Here is a 27,301-nt window from a genome sequence, read left to right as displayed (position 1 = left end):
TTCTGGAAATCGACCAGACGATGACCCGAAATCGTCGCGGTGGAAGCGAAAAGGAAGCAAGAAATTTAGTTATGCGTACGAAGTAGGATGAGGAAAGCGGAGAAGAGAAGGCCGAGAGTGCAAGGCGTGCATTGCCGGACAAGGACGTGTCCTGGGATCTCCCGTGACCGGGAGTAGCCACGACATTCCAAAATGCTTTCTCCCACCCCCTGCTCGAGTTCCTGCGCCGTATCACGGTTGACCCGGCCATTCCCTATCCTTCATCCGCGCATTTCCATCCCTCTGGCGACGGGGCTCGAGCCCCGTCGACCGACGGGCACACCGAATGCAACCATGCGTCATCCGCCATGATCTATGCTTTCTGCCGCTCTGGCATTACGCTCCGCGTGTACGCGCGAGCGCAAACTGACTATACTACTGCTCAAAAGTACACTACCCTCCACAAGTATTTAGAGACAAATTATTTTAGTACAACTAGAATAGAATTTTGCTGACTCGAAACTGTATAATTGAAAGACCTCTATAAGACTACAGTTTCATGCTTGAACTACATACGATATACAGTGGATCGTGAAACTGTTGAAACATTTCTAGAAACTTTCTGTGAATATATTACGTGTGTTCTATGAAATATTTTCAACACTGCGGCGAAATATTATTATTATTAATTGTATTGATAAAATGTGAAAGAAATCTTAAATTCTACGTAGAAGCTACATGATATTTAGTGAAAGTATGTATTTCACAAACGTATTTAAAATATCTTGTAACTTCTATATACATTTTTAGATTAATTTCAAATTTTATCAATGTAGTCATGATAACTGTGTCTCACTATGAAGTGAGCGTTCAAATACATTGCAATATTATTATTTTATAAATAAGAGAGAACTCATTTACTTTAAATAAAAAAGGATTTTGACTTTTAAATGGCTCTTGAATATTTTCGAAGGTTTCAAAGAATTTAAAACATCAGAAGAGGCAATTGCACTTTCACTACGCTTTTGTATTTTTGCATCGAGATAAGAAAAAAATATAGGAAATACAGCAGAGTTGTAATCGTTCAAAAGCCACGTTGATGAACTCTATAAACTGAAAGATACAGAAAGCTGGCGATATTGCAAATACTGTTTTTCAAATTTTCCTTGGAATTTGTCATTATTTATATTATTTCTTTGCGGCAAATGACCTTGCGGGTAGTTGTTTCTTTTTTTAGAATTACATATTAATCGTGTAGAATCAAAAAAGTAACAAAAATTGGAGTTGATCAGTTTACCTTCTGAGAAACTCAATTATAAATAGGCACAGTAGAACCTTTATAATCCAGAAACTTAAAAAAAAGTATTATTTCATTATGCAAATACTTCGTTATTATTTTTCTATTATTATGTACGGAAGTATATCATTATACGCAAGTATGTATACATTTATACGTATTTGTATACATGCATACCTATTTGTATGGACGATTAAATCGCCTATACGGGGATAGGTACGCGATATTCACATAAGGGCGTACACCAGGTTGAGCTCGGAGTTCAGAGATATATGAATCTGATGGTCACACATGCGTATGCGTGACTCTCTGTTTCTCTGACTTCTCTCTGACTGTCTCTGTTCGTCTGTGCTCGCATCTCTATTAAAGCTCCGCTCATTTTCAGCTGCATATTGTGCCTGTGCGCACTCTCATCCAACCCCTGCGAATATTCAGTGAGCTCGTGGAACACAAGTTTGTTTTATTGTTTTTGTGTATCTTTCTTAGGAAGGGGAGTATTTTTAGTAAATTAATTTGGGATGTATTGAAAGATCTATTGAAAAATGATGGATTTATATTAGCTACAGAAAGTATTTATATTTATACTAAAATATAAATATATTATATCTATACGCCGCTATATTCATCAAATCATTTACATACTAATTAATCAACCAATTAATTAGGTGTATGTATATTAAGTATGTATATTAAGTATTTAAAGGTTTATTATCATTTAATAGTTTATATGAACTATAAAAACATTGTTAGGAACATGAGATATATTGGGCTGGCACTTAAGTGATTGCAGATTTTGTCATTAGATGGTAATGACAAAATCCGCAGTCACTTAGCTGCCAACCCAATAAAACTTAATTGAAAACACTTTATTGAAAAATAAGAGTATGTACAAATACTTGTTGAAACCACTGTAGTTTATGGAAATCATTGATCTTAACAGTTTGAAGTCTCGATGGTTTCTAGATGGTTTCTTGTACTATCTCTGACAATAAGTTGTCAATCGAACATAATCGGTAAAACTATAATAAAATTCCATTTATTTGAACGAAATTTTACTAATGACACTGATGTGACACCACGTCTATGTCATGTGCAAATGATTTTCAAACAGCATTAGAAAGATTGACGAGTTTTAAAAAAAGAAATTTCAGTCACATAAAAATTACGCACATTGGTCAAACAGTCAATGTATTAAGTAAATTCTTATTGGTTCAAATTACTTGCTTCTCTGAAGACGAATTCCTATTATATGAACGAAAAGTTATAGATAGTGAAAAGAATAATTGGTCTCCTATTATATAAATTTGGATTATAAATACAGAGCGTTTTGTTTATCTCGGATTATTTAATATTTTAGTTACTCTTATTGATGCAAACGGTTATGGCCGATCAAAGTTGATTGGTTTAAAAGATATTTTAACTTGAATTTTGTTAGACTTATTGTATGGAATACAAGAAAAGGCGCAAAACAGTATTTTATTGTATGTAGAAATTACACATACACAGTGTACAAATTACATATATGTATATTTATTTTTTGATAAGTTCATATAAACGGAATTTTACTGTAACTGCAAATCTATACTAAATTTTTTGAATTGTTAAGCGTTAAAATATAGATATAAAGTACGTAGGAAAGTTAAATCAATTCTGTATTTTCATCCAGTCGCGAGAAGACGCGTTCGCGTTGAAGCGCGTCAACGGGAGTCGTAAATTCCCGTTACGATTATAACAATCCACACCACGAACAGATCGATCCCCTTATTTCTTGTGGGATAATAGGGGTGTTTGTTGTGTAATAAAACTGTAATCAACAGTTTTATAATATATATATTTTCAATAACTTATAACACTTGATATTACGTCGTCTAAGTATAAAATATTAGCTTGATGTCTTGACTTGACTTAACTTGATGTAGATTGTAGTGATGACGATATCCTGTTATTGGGTCAGGAGTTGACTGACTTCATGAGTTGACTACGTCGAGATGGAAAGAACAGTAGATGACTGCTCTAAGGATAATACCCTTAACTTGACTATACGAATATTGGAAGAACAGAAGTAGACCCGTCTCGTACTATTAAGGAGGAAAGCTCGATGTGGGTGTGCCTTTTTGAACTAAGAACGCGGATTCGTTGTTCACACTTTTCGGTAGAAAAGTGAGGATAACTATCCGCGATGCCCATTGGTTATAGTCAACGTTAATAAGTAAAAATTTGAGGAGAAAGTCTCCTGCAGATGTGGCTCATGGGTGTCCTTGTTCATGGGAACAACCTGCTATTTCGCTAGACAAACACCCGCTTTCTCCGTAATTAGTAGCAGCGTGCAATAAACATAAGGACTGTTTTAAGGGCCATCCATAAACCGAAAATACTTATATGAATAGAAATTAAGCTAAAAAGATTCGGTTTATGGTGGTTCCTTAGGTTTATTGCGGGTCAATGTAACGATATATAGGCCTTGGCGGCCAGATCATGAGGGACGTCGCACGGACCATCTCGCGCGACGTAATAAATTCGATATGAAGAAAATATAAAAACAAAAAAAAAAATCAAAGTTTGTCTACCAGTTTAGCGTTCTTACAGATACACAAATGCACAAACTGCAGAAAATTGTATAAAGTATCTAAAATAGAGTTCTCGTTATGATTTTCAATAGATAAAACACATCTCCACTTAAGTTCTACTCTTTTAATTGTGTCCATAAAAATATAAATTTGCATAAACAGTAGTTTCTTATACTTTACTGATAAAGCACAGAAAATTTCTAGCGATGAGTAGTCATTATATAAATATACGGAACTTTCTTGTTCCAGGCGTAAAATATTGTATATATTGTATTGTTAAAAACGTTACTTTTAAAAAGCAGAAGATTGCAAATTTTGTTAAAGCTCTTCTGCAGTTTGTAACATATTTGGATAAAATTCTTGCACTAGCTGGTTGCCTGTCTTAAACGTGTGTGTCGTTTCAAAATGTCAGATTTAAATGCTTGGCGTCAAGTCAAATCAATCCATAGGACTATATGTACCTAATACATAGACTGCGAATGTTTCTGCATTTATAGAAAATTAAAAAGTGGATAAATTTGTAGAATATATATTACTATACTTGTTTTATAACAAGTTGGTGTATACATTTTTCTATTATGATTCCATTATTTTCCTCTAGTTATTAAAGGTATAAATTTGCAACAACTCCTGCAATCTACTAACACAGTTTCCCGTATTAGACGTCAATTTTCTACACGAAGACATCACATTAGTGAAAGTTTCCAGTGTAATAGACCCACCCAGTCAAATCATCTATTCCAGTGAAATCTTTCAAACTAAAACAAAAATGTATTCCAATGTATACAACAATGCGTCCAACGTCGCGTCAAGCCAAATCTCCCAACATAAAACTCTATTCATGAAAGTTTGCAATGTAACATTCCATCAAGTTCAATTAAGCATAAAAAATAAGAAAGGTTTACGGTATAACAATCCTGTCCAATTATCAAATTATTCAACCTAATCAACTTTTCAAATAAAATTGAATTGAAATTCTCAGTGTAATAACCGTCCCGTCGAGGCAAATTTCCCAAAATAAACTTCAATTAATAAAAGTTCGCAACGTAATAACTCCATCCAACCCAGTAAAACCTTCAAAAATAAAATTTAAACATTCTAACCTGGAGAAAGAGGCGAAAAATACAGCTTGCAGTCTCTCATTCCTATTCTCTTTCTCCACCTAAAGAGTATCCCGTCACGTCTCCCTTAAAGAAGCGCAAAAGTCAAGTACCGTCGCCAACGCCGCCGCCACCAGTTCCCCGAGATTAGAGGCTCGCGTGGAACGCGACAGGATGCAGTTTCCCCCGGCGTGTTACGGGGGTTCGTTGCTGTGAGAAAGGGGATCCGGTATTGCGGTCGGAAGCGAGGGGCCAGGGGCTCTTCCGGGGGCTTAACATACACACTCCACCCCCTGTAGGCGGAGTGTTCCGCCTCCAATCTACTCCCACCACTCAACCAAGCACTGATACGCGATATCAGCAAACACTTGTTGCTCCGACGTATAGAGAATCTAGAAAGCCGCGCCAACGACCGCTCGTGCCGCGATTTTTCACGTGCTGATTTTTCCACCACCGTCCATACTCCCACCTCTCGTGTGCAACCCCTCTTGTTCCACCTTCGCCAAACTGCAGTGAAATTTTCGCGCGTGCTTTCCTATATAGAGGTTTCTCTCTTTTTCTTTCTATAAGGTTTCTCTTTCTATTTGACTGTCAGTGGGTATCTTTCTCTCTCTATTTTACTGGGACTGTCTCTCTCTTTGTTTTGCTTGGTGAAAGACTTGGGCGAGGGGTTGGGTCGGGTTGTGTGGCGGATTGTGATATTCCAGGCTTGAAAACGAGCCGCGCGGATTCCGTCACGCGGCCGCGACCCGGAGTCCGAGATATGTCGGCGGTGCAACGCTGTAAATCTTCTTCGTTCGTTGCGATGCGCGCGGAACTTCCGGCACAGGCCGCCTCGATATGATACGCGCGCGGCCACGACTCCGGACGCGTTTACAGTAATTTGTTTACGATTATTTACACCTATTGGATTTAAGAAGTTTAATGCAGTGGAGTGAACAAGTTATCAACAAATATCTCGTCCGATAGATGTTTTTATTTGTATTTGTATAAAAGCGATATGTCAAAGAATTTTGAATTAGTATAGTGTTTATTAGTTTTACTATTTTCCTTTATTTATTTTAAGCACTTATACATACAATGTTAGTTGAAATTCTTTTATATTTTAGATTTAAATTTCTTCACAATTTTGTTTTACAATTACAGCTTATATTGGATTAGAAGAGTTTCATGCAGTGGTATGAGAAAGTTTCTAGCAAGACAGAGTTTTTTATTTCTATATGTATATACAAAAGCGACGTTTTACAAAAGTTTTAATAGTACTGATATTTATTATTTAATAATATTGTTCATTAATTGTACTGTTTTCTTTTATTTTTTATGCATATATTATATTATTTATATTATGTTAATTAAAATTCTTTTGGATTACATATTTGGACTTGTTTTAGGATTATTTATATTGAATTTACCAAACTTTATATGGTATTGTGAGAAAGTTTTTGGGTAAATAGATTTTGTCCAAGAAATTTCGATTCCAAGAGTGATTTTTTAAAGAATTTTAAGTAATAATAGCGGTTATTTGCTCTACCCCTTTACATGTACTTATATTTAATTTTAATTAAAATTCTTTTAAATATTGGTTTCGTAATATTAAGTGAAAACTCTATCTGACTTATTGTTAGAACATCAAAATTTTTGCACACCACTGTAGCTTGATCGTTGTAATGTTTGTTTCCTCTTTTTGAATGTGAAATTTCTGGGTTTGAGTGGTTGTTAATTTTTGAAGTGTATAATATAATAATAGTATATAATAATAATAATAAGTACGCGTTGGTTTATATTACATTTATCGAGTTTAGTAATACAGTTACTTCGTTTAATTTTTTTTTTTTTTTTGATTCATCCTTTTTTAAATCTGAAGAAATTACTGGGTTTTAGTAACGCGTTTAATTTCTCTTTTCTTCTTTTCCTCCCGTGTTTTCTTCTTAATGTGAAAACATTGTAGGGCATATATGTGTTGGATTCTATTGCATTTATCCAGTTTAATACGTTATTTGCGGTTTGTTTCTTTCTCTTTTTTGGTATTTCTATGTTTGACAAGTTTATATAGGAAATTAATGTATAATTACGTTGTTCTTCTTCGGAATTCTCCCTACATTAAATACATAATACAATATAACTATATTACATTTCAACTATCTTATTACTAGATATACATTATAGTATGTGTATTTATTTTATCTTAGATTTACTTATCCTACTTTTATCTTAAATAACCTATTTATTTATTTATCCGTACTTCATTCCACTTTCTAATGATATTTGTAAGCTTGATGATTGTAAGGGATTAATGTATTGGATGTATTCGATTGTTACAGGCAGTGCGGTGGCTGCAGCCGACACCATTTCCGCGCCGTGGACTCCCACGAGTTCCGGGCCGCCGCCCGACGCGAACGGCTCCGGCTCGGATACCAAGAACCTCGACGTTGGCGAAATTAGCGATGTAAGTTCATTTACTGTGAATAACGATAAATATTCGAACGATAATCTGTTCCTTTATCCTTCTATAAATTCCTTCGACATAGTTGTGCAAGTACTTCTTTGTTAAACCAGCAAATATTGATATCAATTTCGGTGCAGATATTTCATTATTATTCGGTACGAATTTTTCATCATGTCACGAAAAACTGTTTTTTCTACTCACTTTGATTCTCACTTATAGATGAAGTTGTTTTCAAGTACTTAGGAGCATAGAGAAGACCATTTGCTTACATTCAGATCTTTTATACATGTTTGTAAATGAAGGTAGAATTACAGGTAAAAAGATTGGCGAAGATCGAGATAAGTACTATTAGAAAATTGGAAGAATTGTGATGAACGAATTTTCTGCTTTTTAGCAACGAATATGCCTATGTAAACAAGTTTTGTAAAGATCCACTTGTTTAAATGATACATTATAAATTATAACTTGTTTGTTAATTGTTTCTTTGTAAATATTTAGCAGTTTTTACACTTTAAGTATACAGATAAAAAAGTGAAAGTGTCGAATATTTCCCATTGCACTATAAATCTCCAAAGTTGTGTAAATTGGCGTATCATATTTTGATGATGCCTGTTGTCAGTATAAATGATATGATATCTCAATTTTAAGTTGACGAGTCAAAAAATGATTTAAATAACTGATTCGTATTATTCTATATAAATGTACGATTTATATAAGATATGCAGCTCGGTGTCAAGGGGTTAATTAACAATGAGAGGTCGACAATTATGAAAGGTCACTATGACCACCATCAGTCATGTGAATCTTGCATGAAAAGAAAAGTTTATTTATGTACATGTATTAACAATCGTTGTTTACAATCTTTATTGAGTATTTGGTTCAACAGCAAATTACGAAATTATGTCATTTTATAACGTGTCACAAAATGATTCGTTAAAGGTACATGATGATTAACTTCTACTGCGACAGATACACAGAAAATGAATCTATTAATGGTATAGATAATTAATATTACAATATTAAGAAATATTATTCGATGGACTAGAAATCTCAATTTAAGCTGTGATTCTTTAATTAGATTACTCTATGGTTTTCTATAAGTAAGTAAAATCGTTTCGGAATTGTAAATTACCGAAGGATATTTCTTTCTTCTGTAAATTTTTCAGTCGTTAATGATATACTAAGTAAAATAATAATTTCGAATTATTTCATCTGCATTAATTATGATTTCAAGATAAATTCAGTCATAACAACATTTATATTTTGTTTTACACTGTGTAAACAATAAATCACACGTTCATAACTGTCGCGTTTAATTTAATTTAATATATCATAAAATCGCAAAATTTGTAAAGATTTCCAAACTGCATCTAAATAATGTAATAAAAGCAACAAGTTGCTTGGTTAAACAAGTAAACAAGTAAAAGATATGAAAAGCTTGGTGGTTTAATACGAGACACTTCAACATTTTAAAGGTTTATTAATAACTAAATTCACAAAAGGGCAAGTGTTGTTGAAAAATTTTAATCACGATTCTTTCAATATTCATCCCTTTCTGCCGTTAATTCCTTATCCTGATTAAAAATCCCATAAATTCTTCTTTCAATTACAATAATTTACTTTTCACGTAATGGAATAAAATTTTTTACACATCTATGACTCCGACACTTGCTAGGATACAAACACAAACGAGGTCTTAGCTCCAGTGGAATTGCGTGCCAGCCAATATTATAAACGTGACTGGACTTCTCAGAAAAGACTTTCCCCTGCTCGCAGAATCGTTTCACCTTCTGTCTTTCTACGCTTGATCTAAACGACCCAAGTAATCGTCCATTATTCTGTTCGTGCAGCACTAACCTCTCTCATTCTTTGAAATTTTTAATTCAACCGTAACTTGTATTCAATCATCCTGTTGATAAACGTTATACATAGTCGGTTATAAATGTTAGAATGTAAAGTCAGTCACAAAAATCTACAGGGTGCGCCGTTAGAATCCGGACAAAAGAAGTTTTGTGCAGAAAGTTGTTTATTTAAGTCAATACACAAAAACACATGAAAATGTTGTTATATCTCATTTAAAGGGTCCTTGCTGAGAACTTTTATTCTATGTAACCACCCTCTGCCTCTATGACCTGCTCTATTCTTGCTCTAAAGCGCGAGCACGCTGACTTCAACTGGTCGCGTTTAATTGTCGCGAATTCTGACTCGATAGCAGCTCGTAGGGAGTTGACGTTGGGGTGCCTGCATTTATTAGTTTGTCTCTCGATAACGCCCCACACGTAATAGTCCAATGGGTTTAGGTCGGGACTGTTAGGAGGCCAGAAATCTTTCGACCAAAACATGTCCACATTGTCAGAGAGCCAATTTTGAACAAGATGACTTGTGTGAGCAGGTGCGCCATCTTGTTGAAATAAATACGGCCTTCCAGAAGCCGTAATTTCCATCCACGGCTTTATTACTGTCTTCAGGACCTCCAAATAAACCTCCTTTGTGATTCTTTCGCCTTTTTGGAAGAAGTGCGGAGGCATGACGTCGCCCTCACTTGAGACAACGCTCAAAACGTGAACACTTGCTGGAAATTTGGTTTTGCCCACAACAGGAACATCTTCGAGATTGTGGGCCAGCCAACGGTCGTTCCTCCGATTCACTTTGGCATCCACCCGGCGCGAAGACTTTCTATAATCGCCGCTCTTCTATCGTATTCCGGGTTTTGCTTAACGAGTTCTGTCATTTTGAGGTTATAGAAGACTTATTGACATATTTAACTAACTTCAGAGTCAATCAGCACAAACATCTGAATTCTAATATGGTGGGAACTACAAATTGAATTCTGTCCGAATTCTAACGGCGCACCCTGTATATACATCTATTAAAATATAAAATGTTATGGTAAAAACATCAGCACTACGAATTTTTCAGACATATTCAGACAGATATTGTCAAAATATAACACAACTTATTGTCTTTTATCTTTATCAAGAAAAAAGAGATAAAAGAACATAAAATATAATGTTTAAATATCACATATGTGTGTTAACATGCCCATGTAATGATAAAAATCGTCTTGATATTATATTAATAACCTGTAGGTCATCAATAATGTCTTACTATCTCCTTGCCATCAAAAAAGTTAAAGGCCTTTGATGTAATTTTATTCCATAATTTTTGTGAATTAAATATTTTAGTATTTTTAAATTCCTTTTAGAAATACATTAATAAAAATTATATTGATACGTAAATATAAATAATTTTGTGACGTGAAACTGTGTTTTTAGTTTCCTTGGTAAATGAAATACACAATATTCGATAGGTATATGTAGATTTTCGTGTATATATATAGTCAGTACTATATATATACACACTTATTACATACATTTGTGTTTACAAAATTTACAATTACATTCTTAACAAATTTTATTTCATTTAATATTGTATATGAATATGCATCGTGAGACACGTATAATATGAATGAATAACATTGTAACAAAATAACTAGAAAATAAAAACGGAAAATGCATTCAATTTGCTCAAAATATCAATAAATATCAATAGATATAGATATAGAATTGATCACGTTACTATGTATGTAATTACCTGATGTTTTAAATTTATAGATTTTTTTCATAAAAAGGAGACGGCTGTATAAATTCAAATTTTCCTCCATTCTTCAATATCATAATAATTATACTCATAGAAACAATGTTGACTATAACAATTTAAGTTAGGTTATCTAATCTTAAGATGTAATAAAACATCGATTATCAGCAATGAACAAAGCGATTACAATTAATGGAACTGAATTTGCAATAGAGAGAATATACAACGTGGAATATAAAATTAAATCGAATATCTTACAATTAAATAACCTATATGAAGTAAATCAAGCTATTATAATATAAAATCCAACTAAATGAGGCTTAAAGCTTCAAATGATACATAGACAGATTAACCAAAAATCTTAGACGATCGCATACATTTCACGAGAGTTTCCGTATAAGCTAAAGAGTCTATGAGAAATCCTATCCGTGGCGTTCGTATTTTGCAGGACGAGAAGGACCTATCGGCAGCGGACGCGGAGGGTGTATGGTCGCCGGATATCGAGCAGAGCTTCCAGGAAGCTCTCACTATATATCCGCCATGCGGCCGACGCAAAATCATCCTGTCCGACGAAGGGAAGATGTACGGTGAGTCGAGCAATTTCCTGGCAAATCTCTCTTCGACGTTTTCGCTAGAGCGAAGAAAATAAAAAAATAAAAATACGGAAGTAGAACACGACGATGGAGAAAGAAGTGGCACGAGTATACAGAGTATCCCATCTAATACGGCGGACAATTTTTCAACCATTTACAGTTATTTAACAAAACAAAATCTCAAACCAAAATTTATCGGTATTTAATATAAAAGAAGTGGCCACAATAAAAATTTCGAAAATAGTTCGTTTTCATAACGAAAACAAAGTCACCATAGGTTTCTTAAATTGGGTTCATATATTTATTTTCTTATTAGATTGTAGCGAATGTTAAGACGAGTTCAAAAAGCATATTACATGATATTTTTATCAACATAATACCGCGTTATCTATGGTCCGTTGTATACTAATCGGCCAATTATTAATATTGAAAACCTGCCAAAGAGGATTAGTATAGTATGTAGAGCTTGTGTATCCAGTCAGTTTAGTAGCAACAACACATTATTCTTCTGCCATCTATCTTTCTCGTTAATTATGTTACAAGATCCAAATCAAAAAATATATTTGTTATGTTGTTGTTGTGTTTTACGCTAGAAATACTTTAATCATTTTATTACCTAAGGCAGTGTAAAAAGAAGAAGAGCATAAACTGTATGTACAGTTGCAGCAAACATGCTAATATAATTGTTTTTTGACTAAATTCTGTAAAAAAGAAAGTCTAAAATTTAAGGGACAAAACTATCAAATCAAGCTCAAACCTAGCAGAAGGTTTAAAGTACTACTCAAACAAATTACAATGACTAGAAAAAATATTTGCACACCATTACATTTATTATACTAACTAATTAATTAACTAATTGATAAGGTATTAAGTAATGAGACTCAAGTACATATATCAAATTTCGTATCAGTTAGTAACACTTCCATATAACTACGAAAACTTGATACTGAGAATGAAATGTAAAGAACCTGATAAAAGAAATTCTTCATTGAGAAATAAAAGTATGTGCAAATATTTTTAATAGCCACTGCAATTTTTGCTTCCAAGAACCGACTTATTCGCAAAGAATATCTCGGTAAAGAAAAACATCGTTGCACGAAGGACTATTCCTTGTGCTTCACGTACGGGCGTTGCGATGGTAGAAATGTCCAGCCGAGCTCGTTATTGCTCGATGCTGAGGTCAGTCTACGTGACCGACCAGATATTGCCTACTACGACCACGGGTACCACCGTAGTCGCCACCATTAACCGCCATGAACTCACCACCGAGGCAATAATGCCACGCCTCGAAAGATAGCCCCTTGACCAGCATCTTTGTCCTAATATAGATTCCCATTTTCCACTATCTTTTTTCGGTCCTTCTTAACGAACTTTTCGTCAATTCACAAGGTTAGGTATATAGTATTTTTTATTTGCGATTTAACGATTTAAACCTCAAGTATATTAAATTTTATATTTAGTAGCAGATACCTTCATAAGTTTCATATGATTACAAAAATTTACTATTGGAAAAGAAGAGTATATGCAAATATTTTTGTAGCCGCTCTATTTTCCTATTTTCTATTTTACTTTTTATTTTATTTTTTATTTTATTTTTTATTTTATTTTTTATTTTCGAATTGTAGTTTCCTACCGTTACAAATTTTTTTAATTTGAAGTTAAGATTGATTTAAATACTTTAGATTTGTGTGTGTGTGTGTGTGTGTGTGTGTAATTTCTCGTTTCGATTTTATGCCAAAGATTTTCCTTAAATATTAAAACTCGCCGAGAGATGCAATGAAATTTAATGTTGTGACCTACCGCGCTTTCTGGATCACTTTTGGCAGAATCTTGCTGTTTTAGTTACAAAATTTCTGAAATTTGACGAAGATATGAGAAAATAGCCATCGACATATGTAATTTCTCGTTCCACCTCTGTGTTGAAGATTTTCTTAAAATACTCAAATTCCTTTTCTCGGTTGAAATAAAGCTAAGATCGAGACTAAAACGATAAAATTTTATAAAAGGGAATACAAACTATCTTTCTACCTATATTATATCATACTTACTACCCTTTAAATTTCTTCAACAGAAAGACAAATTTTTCACGAATCATATCATAAAGTAAAAATTGATTACGACAATAATTCTTTTTTCTAGTCTCAATCCTGCTTCCAGTCCTTCTTGCCATATTTTTTTCAGGCAGACGTAGGCTTGAATCCCTATTCGTTAAGGCACAATGTCGCTTAATTTTCGAAAGCACTCCGCGGCAAAAGCCGACGGGTGGCAATTCAATCTTGGCCCGTGGCCGCTCATGAAAACGAAGCTTAATTCAGACGTCTGGCTCGCTAACAACGAATGAAAACAAGGAGAACAACAATCGACAAAGCTGTGTATCGTCCTTTCGGGACTTTTGTCACTCTCTCGTTCTATTTGCTGTATTACACGAGGAAATTTCATTTTATTCTAGTAGGACAATTCTTAAAGCTTTCACGGCTCGAATTGTCACATCTAATATTGTTACTTGGCATTGTCGTGGATAACATTTGCTGGGCATAATACTGTTTGAAGATTCCAAGAATACTCTGTGTCCAAAAGGGAAACGTTTCCAAAGTTTCTCCAACATTGCAGTTAACTTCATCAGGAGTCAAGATGTACTCATACTCCTGTAATGTTACCGAAACGTTAGAAATTTTTTCGCTTCGACATAGCTTACTTTTAGAAGCCTTAAACAGTGTTGTACATAGCAGTAACATTATCTTATCTACAATAGTAGAAATTAACTTTACAATATCGTTTAGTTTTTATCTATTTTTATTGAAGCAATTGGACTCTAAACATAGAAATTATTTATGTAGCAATTCCATTATACATTATGATCAGAAAATTGCTACCGCACACCCATCTAACGCAACTGCAAAATTGCTTAAAGAGATTCTATATACATGTATGTACGTGACGAACAAGAACACTACATATTGATAATTGTTTTGTTACGCTTGCCTTCTGCACTTTGTTGCAGGCTTGATTCATTCCCGACATGCAAATGTATGCGTTCTTTAATTGATTCAAAAATCATAGTTATGAAATAACTTTTATATGATAAGTATTGTGACGCATACTGTGTGACAGTTATTTCTATACAAAATCAGCTGCATTACTTTCATATAGAATTTATTTTAGTTTACTTGCTATATCGATTCTGTAAAATAGAGAATTCGGACAGCGCAAAATATATCTCCTGTTTTATAGGGTCTCTTAATGTGTATTTCCTTATACTATTAGATTACAATTCTTAAAAAGCGAAATAGAGGAAAGAATTATTATTATTATCCCATTAGAATAATAAGAAATATTATTATCATTATTAAGAGAATTATTATTACGAATACCTATAGTCTGCTGATGCAAAGAACTTTTTATAACAATTATGAATGACAAATCGAACCCTTACATAACTGCATGCACAACTCCAAAAATTCAAATTCAACGTCCGAATCTCCAACACTTGTGCAATCTGGTTGTAATAAGCCACTGATCGGTTTGGTCGAATACGAGATACGATACAAAGTCGATCGTCCCGCTTAAGATAGGAAAGAAAAGGAAGAGAAACCTAGAAAGAGACCGAGAGTAACAACATCGACGTCCGTCGAACGCGGATGGAAACAAAGGATAACGAGGCGCGAAAATCGCTTAACGCGATTGGCCATCGATCCTATGGGAAACTTATCTTGCCCGTTGCTCACTCGCCAAGCCAATAAAGGATCCCTCGGCCTTTCCACGGGATTAAATATCTTGGGGCAATTTACCTCCTTCGATCTCTCGTCCTTTCCTCGCACCCCACTGCCTCTCTTTCCACTCTTTCTTTTCCATCAGGACGTCGACGCCCACATCGAGATTTCTCTACGAAGGAGCGATCGTTTCCGCAGCGGACGAACGTCAAGGTGAATCAGCCTCAGAAACTGCGCAATTCGCCGCGCTTATCCAAATGTTATTACACCTCACATAATTTTCAATGAATTTTTGCTGTTTTAAATAAAAGCGATGATCTCTTTCTTTTTCGATTTTGTGTCGAGGATAAGAATTTTTCAGATTTTTTGGGGGTACTTTTAAATATTTTTCATTTTTAATTTGTTTTTTTTTTTAGGATTCTCCGAATTATTTGATTGAAAACACGTAAATATATTGTTCATAGAAATTTGGATAACTTTGGTCGATTCATACCTTCGTAGTATGAAAATCCCGCATAAAATTATATATGTACTTAAGGTTCCTGGATACATAATTAAATTGTGAATTTCTACGTAAATTCATATTTTTATAGACATAACTATACACTTTAAATACACACTAAAATAGACCTATTAAACATTGTAAATCAGTACTTCATTTTGGATATTTTATATACTTTTATGCATTATATCCATTTTTTCTGCATTTTTTCATTTCGCACGAATGCATAACAATTCACAGTTTATTTGTAAATTTCCAATTTACGAAATAATCATGTAACTGAAATAGAAATAAAGATAAATAGAATAAAGTAACAAAAATAGAATTGAAAACTTCAAATGTAGTACTCAGATGATGAAACAAAATCTCTCCTTTTTCTTCCGATTTTAGCCCATGAACTTTATGTCGAAACTTGTATCCAGTGGAAAACGTAAATAAAATAAAAGATAATGGATAACTTAAAGGAAGATAGACTTGATAGGAACATATCATCTTAAATGATAAATAATATAACACATTTTATAGTGGCTTCAGTCAATAGATAATTTGATTTCTTATTTTGAACTGCATAAAACAGCAGAAACTTTCAAGATAACCTAATATGTAGAAATCATAGAATGTAAAAGTGTAAAAAGTCCGATAATACTTGAATTTAATCGTCTTGCCTATCGACAAAAGTACTATGCGCGGAGGTGTCGCAAATGCTAGGATTTCGATGATAAATAGCAGTATTATCTAGTTGGTGGAAACTTTATCGCAGATTATGCTTGGTGAAACGAAGTGCCGCAGCGTGCAGTATCTTTCGATCGGAATGGTTCCTCGGAGAATTCGTGTTTGGCTTTGAGCACCAACTATGAACTTAGTCGGGGCGCATCGATGGCGACTTTGAAACATTAATCAGACGTACCTCGAAACATTAATCATTTAATGGAAGCGGAACAGCATAACTCGGTTTCGATCTTCGAAATTCCACTCTAGGGACTCGATCGAGATAATCTTTGGACTCGCGGGCATTTTTAATGTTAACTGACGAACTATTATTTGCATTACAATTTGAGAAGTTAGTTAAAATATAAATATAGTTAGTTAAAATACATGAAATCAAATAATTCAAACAAATTAATTCAATGAAGAATATAAAGATAATAAAGTGATAAAAGAAATAAAAAAGGAGAACTATCATGAATTGTTGATAAAAAGCATTTTATAGATTATACAACGAAATTTTAATATATATTATATTATATATATTATTAATCTTATTCAAATTATTAAATATATATTATAGATGTTATTATAATTATTTAGATATTATTTATACAATTTATAGAATAGATATCCATATTTACTTTTATATTACTTATATTTATGTTTAGATATTAAAGATGTTATTTCAACTAATTTCTAAATATACTGATAAAACTTTTTCTATATGACTCGCAAAAATATTTGAACTTATAAAAATATTTTCTGAATATATTATATGTGTTATGCAAAACGTTTTGAAGTTTCACTAACACTATAATGACAAGTGATTCGTATTATTGCATTGGTACAGTTTCAAAGAAAACTGAAATTATGTAGTCATACAAGATTTTATTACACACATATGGAAAACCCGTGCAAAACTGTATATTTAAGATTTTAAACCTTAGTGAAAAATAGCGATGTTCTATATAAACACTTCTTTTTAAATTTGTCTCAGAGTTAACGATCATTTACAGTTAGTCACCAGTGCCTATTTATCGAATCTTGCGTCTGACTTACCAAAGAAAGTAAAAACGCACATTAACGTCATAAAATTATTTATGTTTATATATTAATATAATTATTATTGATGTATTTCTAAAAGAAATTTGGAAATCTAAAACATTTTATTCTCAAAAATCTTAGGATAACATTACGCCAGAAATTACAAACTGCTAAGGAGATTGCAGAATATGTATCTTAACGTGTCAAAAAAACATTATACTTGAAATGTTTTATAACAATAGCAATGACAATGACAATTTATTAATTTCAAGCCTCTCGGTTATGAAATAAATTTAATTTGCACTTGAGTTTCTAACTTCCACACATATATCCACTACGTCTCTATCCCTTCTCTATTCCCCCTTCCTCTTCTACGTAATATATATATTTTTTCTTATTATGAGCGTTCTCTGCAATTTTGTGCTTTTAAATTCCTACAGATGGATCAAAAATTCGCATTGTAGTAATGAAATTGGAAAATTAATAATATACATATACAGTCTTGCAAGAGAAATTTAGTCGACAAGGCGGATGATCGTAAAGCGCGGCGCGTCTTTTGAAACAGCGGTTTCGCTGGGGGAGGGGGATGCGATTCGCGAAGAGGGACGAATGAAGAAAATTTGCAAGAAAAGATAGTTACGGCTCAGTCCGGTCACGGAACGTTGACCCACACTGGTCGAAGAAACTCGAATACGTTCCTCGACCGCAGCTACACAGGCTCTTTTTCTTTTCTTTCCTGTAGAAACCTGGCAAGAAGCTAAACGCTTCTCTAACTCTAAGCGCTCCTCCATGCTCCACAGAACGCGCATCCTTCTATTTCTACTGGTTTATTGGATGCCGGACGCGGACGACCAGGAGTCTTGCTCCTTTTTCGCTTTGTTCGCCTCTCGACACAGCCTCTCTAAACGGACCAAAGAAAAAGGACATACTATCTGTCCGTTGAATTGAACGGTTTTTGTGGAATTACTATTATGTATTATTATTAGCAAATGATAATGATATTCATACCATATTTACGTTGCTCTTCGAAAAACTCTTTATTATTTCTTATGTTTCTCATCAGCCTTTTAGTACAGGTACTAGTCACATTTGTGAGTTAACAGTAGCTATTTTTTAAACAAATAATGATATATTACTATTTAATGAGGCGCATACGAATAGTAAAGAATATGCATTCAGTGGTTTTAAAGAAATTGTATCAACGACTACAAGTGAATCAAACGCATACCGTCGGCTTAAAATGGTCATTGGATTTCATTTAAAGTCAACGATACAAATTTCTTCAAGTCACACAAGCCTGTATTGGAATCAATACACATAGACAACACACATAACATTCAAAGGCATACACATTTTTTATAATGTATATAACATTTATTATATTTACTGCTATATAATAGTAAGTACAAAATTTAATGAAGTTAAAGGCGATTCTGTCCCAGTATATTTGGTAATTGTACTAAAGAATTGAATAAATCAAGATGTTTTTCTCTTAAACTGAATTTACATTGTTTTACTTTAGACGAACACCGCGGGTGATTAATCAAAAAACGCCGCTTTCATTCTCGTTTAATTCACAATGTTCCTCCAAAGTGAACACTGAACAGAGTAGAGCCAAGCTCTACTTTGGATGAACAGAATGGATAATACACTCGTAGCGAAACTAGCAAGAAATATAAGCGTGTACTGAATGCATATTCCGACAACCAGTTCGCGTTTCAACATATTTCATACTTATATCGTACGAAATGAATATGGAAACGAATACGGATAAATCAGAATTAGTTCTTTTACAAATTGACGAATATAATTATTATCGATATTTTCTAAAACGTCTCAAGCTAATTTGGCACGTTATTCTAAATACAAAATATCTAATAAGCAGATTATTACTTTTAGTGCACTGCAAATGATTTGTGGTGTAATAAATTTTTACATAAGATATAAGAGGTCTGTAGTGCTGTTTCCTATAGGTGCAGTTACCTTTACCCTAATTGGATTAGGTCTATACGAAAGGCTTAAAATGCAATTAGAAAAATCCCGAATACCCATTTAGGTGTTTTATTTAAGTACCCCTAATATTACGAAGGGAGAAGGGATAGAGAGAGTGAGAAAACTCAACTTTTTATATCGTAAAAATAAGATAACTTTTGAGAGAGCTGATATATTATAAAGCATTTGTATCAAAAACGATAAAATAAACATAACAAGCTTGTTGTTGCTCTTACTATACCTACATTTAGAAAATGCTATATTATTCTTCGTTCATTATATTTTTATGATTGTAAAATAATTTATTAATAGTTCTCATTTATTTCAATTTTAATCACTTCTAATTTATTTTAATTCATTTTTTCGTGAGAATACTTTCATTGTAGTAGGTAGAAATATCAAGCTTGAAACGATGCGCCGGCGTTAGAGTTGTATTCGTTAATTTGAAAAAAATCAAAACCTTGATTTATTAGTGTTTTGAGTTTGGATATGTAGTCGACATAAACAAGTTTACGTGAAAATCGATAAATATACACGAGAAATATTAACAGAAAGCAACAATTTTTAATATATTATTTAAACAAATGGGCTTTCTAAAAATCTATGAACCCGATCATATTTCTCATTCAAAAGCACAAAATTCGTCAATCTGCACCATTTCTCTACCGTGAATAGTTTTCAAAGTAATCCAGGAAATGCGTTTTTGACTCCAACTTCAAAAGCTGTCTTCATCCAATAAATGTGGACAATTGACGCTAAAACAGATACGTGTTGAATATTTGTAGCTATATTATATATCTGCAAAGTTTCATTAATATCGGTGTGTCACGTTTCAGTGGTGTCCTTTGCCTTCATTTGAAGTATTCATCCAGTGAAGCGGTGTAAATATTCCGGGTTTCATTCTTCACTTTCACTGTGCAAGAATCATCCCTATTGATTCTCGAACGTGAAACAGCGTAAATTCGGCTTTACGTATTACAATCTTTTTTTTAGGTTCATTGTTCGCGATAATTAAGCTTCAACATTACTTATTCAACATACTCAACATATATTCATTAATTTAGCGATTATTAGCGACCACAATGGCTACAATGTCTCAGTAACTCTGTTAATCAGATGTTACAAAACGATATCTCTGTTACCTTTAATGATACGGGCAAAGGCGTACGGAATGAATTGCTTCGATCGAAAAGATACATATTATAAGATAAAAGATTTTCTTTCATGGTCTTATTTTTAGAGGCTTGAACGTCGTGTCGGTTGCAAACCCATCGATTATATAAATAATGTAAAAATAGTAAAAAAATATAAATCAATCTGTGTATTCTATGTTAAACGAAATATTGTATAGACTATATGTATAAAACAATACATCGGAACAAAGCATCAATTAATCTGTAATACAACCCGTACAAAATGAAAGTACAAGCTTATCGCTATAACATTAAAATGAGGCATATTGATTATAACTAAATACAATTTATAAGACAAAAGGTTAACACTCTTACATAAAGATATGTAACTAAAGGTCTAACTATCTCATTAACACTAGACAATTGACACTAGAAACAATGCTACATCTTAATAACAGATCGCGAGATATCATATTTGCAATACTAAATCGTATATCACTTCGATATTAAATGACGAAAAAGTCAAAACCGATTTGTTCTATTAATAAAATTCTCCACCTATTGTAAAGCTAAGATTTTTTAGGGTCAATTAGAATTCTTAATGACTCATGTAAAGAACACAACATTCACTCCCGTCGATAAGTATATATTAGCACGTGCTGGTTTTATATAACACGATTAAAGTATCAAAGAAACGATGGATCAATCAGCATATATGTTTACGCAAAATTACAATCTAATATACATATGTATATGTAGTAAAAATTTATTAAAACTGTTTACAAAAGACGCATTTATCATGTTAAAACATTTATAGTGATGGGCTCAAGCACGTCGCAAGTAGCTTCAATTACTAACCAACTACATATGTACATCAATTCGAATCCCCTATAAGCGTTTCAAAAAGAAAAAACAATAAATATATGTATATATAGCTAATATTAAGGAAGAATTTAAAGAAGTAGTATTCAAAGTCTATGAAGTCGATCTGAAAAAGAATACAATATATTTTAATATGAAATAGCTAAAAGTGAAATGAATCTGTTAAGTTCAAAAAAGTAATTACTTTATTTCTGTTAATAAAGATTGTATCACAAATTTGCAAGCTTACTAAATAATTAAATCATTCAATTATTTTAAATTGCGTGGTACTTTGCCTAGACTAAATATTAAAATCCATCAATTTAATTTGATTTTTGACAATATTAATTAATATTATATAATAAATTAATTTATAAAATTTTGTTGAAGTTTTGCAGAATCGTCTGTAATTATATTATTATTCAAAGATTTTTTACGCTTTTCTACGATTTTCTAAGATTTTTATTTTATTTTATGTACTTCCTGTACGAAGATGAACAAGAACATAAAAAGTCCCATAAAAAGATCAGACAAACAGAATCACATTTAAATTCAAGTAAAAAAAACATTATACCAGAAAACCAATTTGGATTCCGACACAAACACTCCACACTATACGCGACAAACAAACTCACGTCAGACATCTGCTGGGCACTAAACGCAAAACAACGAGTAGCCGCCTGTTTAATAGATCTCGAAAAAGCCTTCGACACAGTCTGGATCACAGGTCTCATTTATAAATTAATAAAAAAAAACTTCCCGAGATACTTAATCAAAATAATATGGGACATGATTACAAACAGAACATTCCTAATGACCGAGGGTTCCCATACATCGAACAAAGAATTCACCATAAAAAACGGACTCCAACAAGGAACTGTAAACTTCCCGCTACTCTTCAACATATACAACAGTGACATATTAAACCTGTTCGACATGAACAAATCTACCCACAAACGCTCCATAGCCTTCGCAGACGACCTAATCATCTACGTAACAGGCCGCAAAACTAAAACAATAAACACAGACCTCCAAGAACTATTCGACAAAATCAATGATTACTACCACACATGGAAACTAAGAATCAACGCAAACAAATGCGAAAGCATACTGTTCAAACCCAAAACCAGCGAAATCGGCCCAGCAGAAAGAAAACACTGCAAAAATTTCCAATTAAAAGAAAAGTCATCCGAAGAGACAATCATACCACACAAAAACTGCGTAAAGTACCTAGGCATAAACATAGATGACAAACTAAATTACAAACAACACATAGAAACCCAACTCGCCAAGGCCAATAAAGCATTCTGGAGAGCAAAAAGACTATTTTACTCGAAACATCTCAAGAGCAATGTAAAAACATTATGCTACCAAGCTCTAATTAGACCAATTATAACATACGGTTGCCCAATCTGGTACAACATACCAGCATCGCTAATGGAGAGAATCCGCGTTTTCGAAAGAAAATGCATTAGAGCTTGCCAAAATGCGTACAGATCCGAACAGAGCGGATACAAAAAATATATAAAAAACAAAAAAATCTACGACCTAGCCAACATTCACCGCATTGACTGTCACATACTAAAACTAGCAAGAAATCATTTCGCACAAGCGTCAAAAATAAAAGAAAACAGCCTAATCTTCAGCGGCTTATACCCAAACGTACTATATTACAAAAACACAATGACAACAGGCTACATCCCCCCAGAAGCGTTCCTATACCTAGACGAAAAAAATTACCTCCAAGACCAAAACAATATCCCGATAATTTTCCACATAAAAAGAAAAATAGGGATAAAAACAATACTCTACGAGGAAAACTTAAACGGACTGACTGCAGACACCAGGTGGAGGTACAACATGGCCCTCCCCCAAAAAGACACTAAAGACAAACACAGAAGAAACACAAAAAAATATTGGTGGATTCCAAACCCATAAGAAAATATAAGTGAAAACTACCAATTCTACAAAAAACCATTACTACCATCGTGTAACCTAGATGTAAGTACTGTAAATATGTAAATACTGTAATCATTGTAAATAATATAATTTAACACCCCCCTCCCCTTTCCTCTCATCACCCCCCCCAAAATCCCACAACGCATAAAAGTAATACACCGAGGAGTCCTGTTTTGCGGCCAAGTTTCAGGACAAAATACAACACACACAAGAATACACAAAAATCACGCACCAATGCGACTTAAACCCAAAAAAACAAAAAAATAAACGCAAAAACCGAAAATCCACGACACATATTAGACCATGGCTACGTCGTACCGACGCGTATCGGTACTTTTGCCTAAACACACTATACTCAATTCATTGTTTATTGTGAATCTCAAAAATGTACAAAAAATCAAATATTGGCTAAATAAACTATTTAAAAAAAAAAAAAAAAAAACATTTAAATTCAAGCATGCTTATTAAATTTTTGAGATACTTCTTCTCGAAAATGAGGACGCATGTGCAAAAAATTCTGCTGCCATCTTTTATCTTTGGGCAACCTGCAAGATGACCAAGCTTAAAATGTTGATCATATTAAATTTCCTTTAATTCAGACATGTTTAACGAGAAAAAAATGCTTTGCAGGGAACTTTTTTACGGTAGAAAATTGATATCCATCAAACATTTACTTTTAGAATAGAAAAAAGATTCAAAAATGAAACAAACAATTTTTAAATACCTACCTTATCCCTTTATATAAATTATAATTATCTTGGTATATTATAATTTTCATTATAGATTTAAATATTTTGGTATACATATTATTAATTAATATTCAGTTTTGTATGTCTGAATTTTTTATATGAGCTTATATTTAAAAAATATCCCATGAAAATTTCTGAAAACGTAAATTTAGCATTTGCTTGAAGACATTCTGTAGTTCACTTAAACGATGATAAGGAAAACGGAGAGAAACTAAATGAAGAAACTGTGACAATTCCATTTAAAAAATTGTTTAATTCCAGAGCCAAATAATTCTTAAAAATTTAGAACGATGAAATTAATTAAAGAATCTCAATGAACATATTTTTGATTAAATACATATATGTTGTTCTAAAGAAACTATACATATACACTATCACTCTCAATTATTTAGCTAATCTCTGGCTAATATTAGTAAAATGCACAAATTAATGAGAAACTTATAGTCAAAAGCAATACTTTATTACGTTCTTGTAGCATTTTAATTTTTTAATTATTTTAATTATTTGCATGAAAATATAGAGCGATAATATATTAAAATTTGAAACACGATTCATTAATATATCTAAAACGATTTCAAATATTTTATTTACCTCTTAACTAAATATCATTGAATCGTTGACGACAATAACAATTTAAAGTTAGAACGTAGAGTACAAAATAAAATTAAATATCCGAAATTTCAGTAATCCAGCATAAATTAGTATAGATAGTCATCTGCAGCACAACAATGCTATTTGAAAATTAAATAATGCTTAAGCTTAATTAAAAAAAAAGGACTAAATTAATAGGAACGTGTATTGAATCGTATTAAAATTCTTTTGGTTTAGCATATCATACTTCAAAGAAGCCATTTAAAAATTATCAAAGCTATATTGAAGCTATATGAGATATACTTAACTTAAACTTTGATAAAAAGTGAAGGGACACAATAAACGGCAAGAATCAAAAGAACCAGCTATATAACATTGAAACATTATATCTGAAATAAATATCAAACAGGGTCCGCAATAAGGTAATTCGAGCAAATGATTCTCTAATTACCTGGAGCACGGTGCTAATTAAAACTTCAACAGTTAAAAACGAATTCCATTAACGCGAGCGTTTCCAGCGTCAACCAGGATAAAATCATCGAACGTTTCGCTCGAATTTACGCGTTATACTTGTGTATACGGTTGCACGAAAGGTGCACGACGTAAACGGCAGGAAATGATTTTATGGCAAGTTCAGTGGAAACTTTCACGCGGCGAGCGAGAGGTAACGAGCGAGAACGCGAAAGATCAGGTAGCAAGCCGTTTAAACACGAGCGCGGCTGTGCATCGCCTCGGGTCGTATTTAAACAGATAAATCGTGAACCCACCAGATCTTTACCGGTAGCCGGTGAAACCTCTTATACAATGTGTTTTATTCTTGTTGAGATCAGAGAAAACGAGAATTGGATGTAATATACATATAACACATTTTATTATATTATATAATTATCCTGTATTATAATATTGGGTTTGGTTGGGTTTGTCATTAACACCTAACGACCAAATCCTAATGACTAAATCCGCAATCACTTAGTTGCCAAATCAATACGCGCGCGCGCGTGTGTGTGTATAGATATTCGTATACGATTATGATTGATAAATCCTTACGAACAGCCATTTCATTATATATATTCGTCTTTTACTTATCACAGATTTTGATGATTTCAAAATATATCGACAAGGTTTGCATTCCGAGTATGTAATTCTTTCTTACACATGCATATAACCGCTGTGGCGCATTGCTTACCTTTAGTTCTCAACTTATAAATTATAAGGCAAATTTATGTTTAATACACCATGTGTTACTTAACAATCTACTCAAAAAAATTTCTGTTCTGCAAACAATTTTTCAGTAACGATAAGTATATTTGTTACATTTTTTTATCGATTGCAGATAAAAATAATCAAAATAAAGTGCAACATTCCATTTATCAATTGATTCATCGAAAATTACTTCACAGTAATATTGTCGATGTTGTATCTTAACCTATGATCCATTAATGTATTTTTCTTCTTTATTTATATTAAAAATGATTATTATCAATGAATTAGGTTTAGATTGGCCATGAAAATGGTTTAGATTGGGTATAAAAATGTGGTCGCCGCTCTCCGATGATCACCTATATCAGAATCTAGTCAAATGTAGTGTAATCGTAATCTCTTCGCTCGAGTTTTTTTCAAATATCTCGGAATCCAGTATTAAAGATTATTAGTATTGAGGAACTTAGTATTAAGAATTATTATTAAGGTGTGCCCTATTCTTAATAATTGTCGAAAAGATTTTAAGTTCTTTAGATATTTGCAACAAGCGAAGAAAGTTAATTTAAATATCAAGATATGTAGTACTTTTCTGAACTGTTATATTATATAGATTAGATATTTCAAAAAATTGGTAGAAATGTAAAAGATGGATATTAAAGTTTTGCTTTCGTTTCATTCTGGAAAGAGGGGATTAGATATTTCGAAAATGGTTAGATATTATTAGATATTTCGAAAAGAAATCAAATAGTTATAGCTGAATCTAATTAGGACATTCCAAGATCATCCACTCATACCTCTTATCAAAAGAACTTACCCTGCAATGCGAAGAGTGCAATACACAAACAAAAATAGACCACCTGATCCTGAGTTGCCGAAAATGCACATTACATTCCGACAGACACACGCATTGGAACCCTTTCTCACAGATAACTTAGAAGATAGAAAAAGGCACGATCTTTTGAGATATACCTATTTAAAAAGCTAGACTATTCAATAGAATAATATAATGTGAAATACCATAATATGCAACGCACCCGCTTCCCATGGTGTCGCTAATAATCACGTAATTGATGTGACCTAAAATTTGAAATCTTAATTAAAGAGAAATATGAATATTTATGTTTTTACATACTTTTACTTCGAAAGTAGATATTTTTAGAAAACTTGTGTACTAATAAGTGACAATGGAAAAGGGGATATTAAATAAACGTGTTATTTTATTAATAATATTTATAGTTACAAAAAGTTGCTACGACCGTTTGTTTCCACGAGT

General features: G+C 32.8%; 1 protein-coding gene across 9 annotated transcripts in view; it reads left to right on the top strand.

The window, feature by feature from the left end:
- LOC132909708 (protein scalloped) overlaps nucleotides 1-27,301 on the top strand; it is a 326,958-nt gene that overhangs the window by 233,964 nt on the left and 65,693 nt on the right. For all 9 annotated transcript variants that reach the window (XM_060964674.1, XM_060964672.1, XM_060964676.1 and 6 more), the window contains 2 exons: nucleotides 7,265-7,389; nucleotides 11,435-11,573. In XM_060964674.1, coding sequence (XP_060820657.1) covers nucleotides 7,265-7,389; nucleotides 11,435-11,573 — 264 coding nt within the window. The remainder of the gene's footprint in view (nucleotides 1-7,264; nucleotides 7,390-11,434; nucleotides 11,574-27,301) is intronic.

This window comes from Bombus pascuorum, chromosome 8 (assembly GCF_905332965.1).
Source record: "Bombus pascuorum chromosome 8, iyBomPasc1.1, whole genome shotgun sequence".
Classification (NCBI taxonomy): domain Eukaryota; kingdom Metazoa; phylum Arthropoda; class Insecta; order Hymenoptera; family Apidae; genus Bombus; species Bombus pascuorum.
The sequence above is the reverse complement of the archived record's forward strand: the minus strand, read 5'-3'. Positions and strand labels throughout refer to the sequence as shown.